Source organism: Protopterus annectens, chromosome 2.part0 (assembly GCF_019279795.1).
Source record: "Protopterus annectens isolate FY-2018-M chromosome 2.part0, PAN1.0, whole genome shotgun sequence".
Lineage (NCBI taxonomy): Eukaryota > Metazoa > Chordata > Ceratodontiformes > Protopteridae > Protopterus > Protopterus annectens.
The window spans coordinates 326,829,193-326,832,290 of NC_056728.1; the positions used below are offsets into that span (position 1 = coordinate 326,829,193).

At 39.2% G+C, this 3,098-nt stretch overlaps 1 protein-coding gene across 1 annotated transcript in view; it reads right to left on the reverse strand.

Moving 5' to 3' along the window:
* The window catches only part of ISOC1 (isochorismatase domain containing 1), a 421,932-nt gene extending 419,291 nt beyond the window's left edge, over window positions 1-2,641 (reverse strand). Inside the window, exon 1 of the mRNA XM_044060807.1 lies at window positions 2,045-2,641. Coding sequence (XP_043916742.1) covers window positions 2,045-2,326 — 282 coding nt within the window. The 5' untranslated portion in view covers window positions 2,327-2,641. The remainder of the gene's footprint in view (window positions 1-2,044) is intronic.
* Window positions 2,642-3,098: the final 457 nt, after the last annotated feature.

Sequence of the window (3,098 nt, forward strand, 5' to 3'; positions counted from 1 at the left end):
TTATTAACCTACATTCACATGCATAGCACACAACCTCCGTTGGTTGCATTGCCCCTTTAATTAATTCAAAAATTTGCATCACTCCTGTAGTCACTCCAAAAACGTGGAGCTGGATTCAAACAGGTTTTAGGCACTGTAGCAAACAGCTTCCACCACCTTGTTTCACTACCGTGAAACTGAAGTCTATGTCCACCCCAGGGAATGACATCTTAGAAGGGAGAGGGACACACACAGATCAGTATCTTGCAACTAGGACTGCCACCTTTTCAAATGCCCAAAGTGGAACATTTTTGGTACAAACGTCAGACTTTGCAGGGCAAAATATACCCACTGCCAGTACAAAGGACAGAACTTCACTTTTTTCCTAAATAAAAGCTCATTCTTGTAGCATGTTAGTTGCTTCCTAAATAAAAGCTTATTCTTGTAGCATGTTAGTTGCTTATTCTGTTTCTTATGACGTTTAGGTGTTTCAGATACAGAATAACTGTTTTATGCAACTATTACATAAAATGTAAGAAATAAATTTGTCCTAAAACCTCAGGACATTTGCCATTTTTACAATTTTGTTTGCAGGACACCGCTGCCCGAAGAGGACTGTCCCTCGCAAAGTGGGACAGGTGGTAACCCTACTTGCAACACCAAGACACTGAATGTCTGGGATTCTTGCTATGACAGAGGGGATAATGAGATTCTGTAACAGTATATGGCATTCACTCTTTGCTTTTTAAGATCCTTCCTGCAGTCCCACAGCTGCCATACTGGTGGAGCTGCACAGCCACGGGGTCATTCTGTACCACAGTGTCATGTGTTTGATGGATAGGAGAATGCATGTAGGACACACAGCATGTCCATTATGCATTATCCCCATCCATGGAGCTGGACAGGGAAGCAGGACCACAAATTAATGTATCCTATTTTTAACAACAGTATATGTACAAGCTTGCTTCAATGAATTTCATACAACTCGTAAACCACTTAACTGGCGTGATCACAGACCTCAGCCACCCTCCACAACAGCCCCACCCCGCCCACAAAAGCAGCAGATCTTTTCCACCTGTATATGGAATGTACTGCTATTTATGTGTAGCCTGCAGTACCAAATCCCTTTCCAGATGCAGCTGTTACTTTGCTGTGGCTTTTCTCTTACTTTAGGGTTACACAGTGACCATATTAACTAAAATATTTTGATATTGCATGTTTGAAACTGGGCGTAGGATTCTGCCAGTCCCAATTTGAAAATTAAAGTTATTTGTTTTAGAATCAGCCTTGGGGTAACTATTCGGCTTAGTATGTTACTCCACACCCCAACCCTCTGGAAATTCGACCCATAGAGTGGTAGAATGTGAAAATTGTTAGAATGTCACTTATAATGGAACTCCATAAAACAATAAAACACACCAATTGCAAGCAAGGACGCGGATATGTAAACAAAACAAACTGTAACAGCTAAAACATAACAACCGAAGCACTTTCAGTGGTCAAAATATTTTAAATATCAAACACTGAAGAATCATAATACGTAAATGGACAATAACATAGAAACGCCCACACCACTCACGCAAAGCTAGATTTCAAAATGCAAAGCTAATTTTCTAGGATAGGTGATGCAACACATAGTCCTGTCTGAAAAACACCATAATAATTTTAATTGCGGGAAAGGAATACAAGTTCAGGACTACCAAAGTGTGAGACTCTCGAAACTGGAAGAGTAATCTAATTTACACTGCAACTAAACTAAACGTTATATGCGTACTGCAAGCAGCAACGTTAAAATCAACATGTACCTCATTTGCTAAATAAACCTCCCATACCCTTTCCTTCTTAACAGTCTACATTTCATATACGATTTATAGCATGAATGCACATTTTGAGCACTGCTGTTATTACATACTATTACAAACAATAAACTTTATACTATAATCACAATGAAGTTAGGAGTAAGCAACATCACTTATAACTACAAAAACCTCCCAATTAATATTATTACTTTCAAAAAAGTATGCAGTCTGACTACCCAAATAATTTGTCTAAACAATATACTCACTTGCACCTGAAGAGGAACAAGCCGCAGTTTACACTTTTCACTTATGACAAACCCTTTGGGCAGGTCTATGTACTGCCCCCATTCATCTGAGTAAAGCTGAATGACAAATTTTCGATGAATATCAATCTGATCCCCATACAATGACAGAAACTTCTGAATTAATACTTCGTAGCCAGCTCCAAGAGGCACAGAAGTTGGCCGAGCGAAAACAGAATAACAGAACAGAATTGGAATGCCGTGATTGTTGTTACTGTTCACTAGTGGCAACAGTTGAGCCGCCATGTTGCTATAAAATTTACAGGCCAAGGCTCACGACCTTTGAACTTTAACCTACCAAGTAGGCATCAGTACTTAACCAAAGAGTAAACTGATGCTAAAGGCAACGTAAAACTTTAATTGTATCACAGGCTGTTAGGGAGCTTTCCTAACTCACGTTAGTGGTTTAAACAGCATTGGAATTGTTGAATGTTATTTGTTGGGTTCTGTTGCGTGTTCACAGATATGACCAGGAACAAGATTTATCTAGCTGTTATTATAATTCTGAAAAAGTGCTTTATGAGCGCAAGCAGCTAGCTTACAGCTGCGCACCGAGACTATAATAGCATCAGTTCTGTTAACGTCAGAAAGGGTGGCTTTAGCCACGTGATTAATTATCTCCAGTCTAGACAGATGGTATGTTGTAATAGTTATAGCAGAGTGATGAATAGTAGTCTCCGTGCGTGGCGCATATTTACGTATTTCCCCTAGCTGACTGTACGTGAGAGAAAGGTGTGCGAATTCGGTATGCCAGAGTTTTCTGCTCAGCAATTAATCTTTATGTATTAACATCAGGCTTGTTAGCAAGGGTGTAGCCAGGCATACTCTTGGTTCCCTAAAGTGTACAACATTTTAGGGTACGTCAGAAACACTAGGGTGTTATTAGGCCATTTTATGTCCATAACTATTTAAATTACTTCCTCTAATAACATGTATATATCTTGTTTACAGAGAAAATTAAAACAATATATTTTAATACATGTTGACTGAGCGGCTGAAAATGTTACACTCAGTAAGT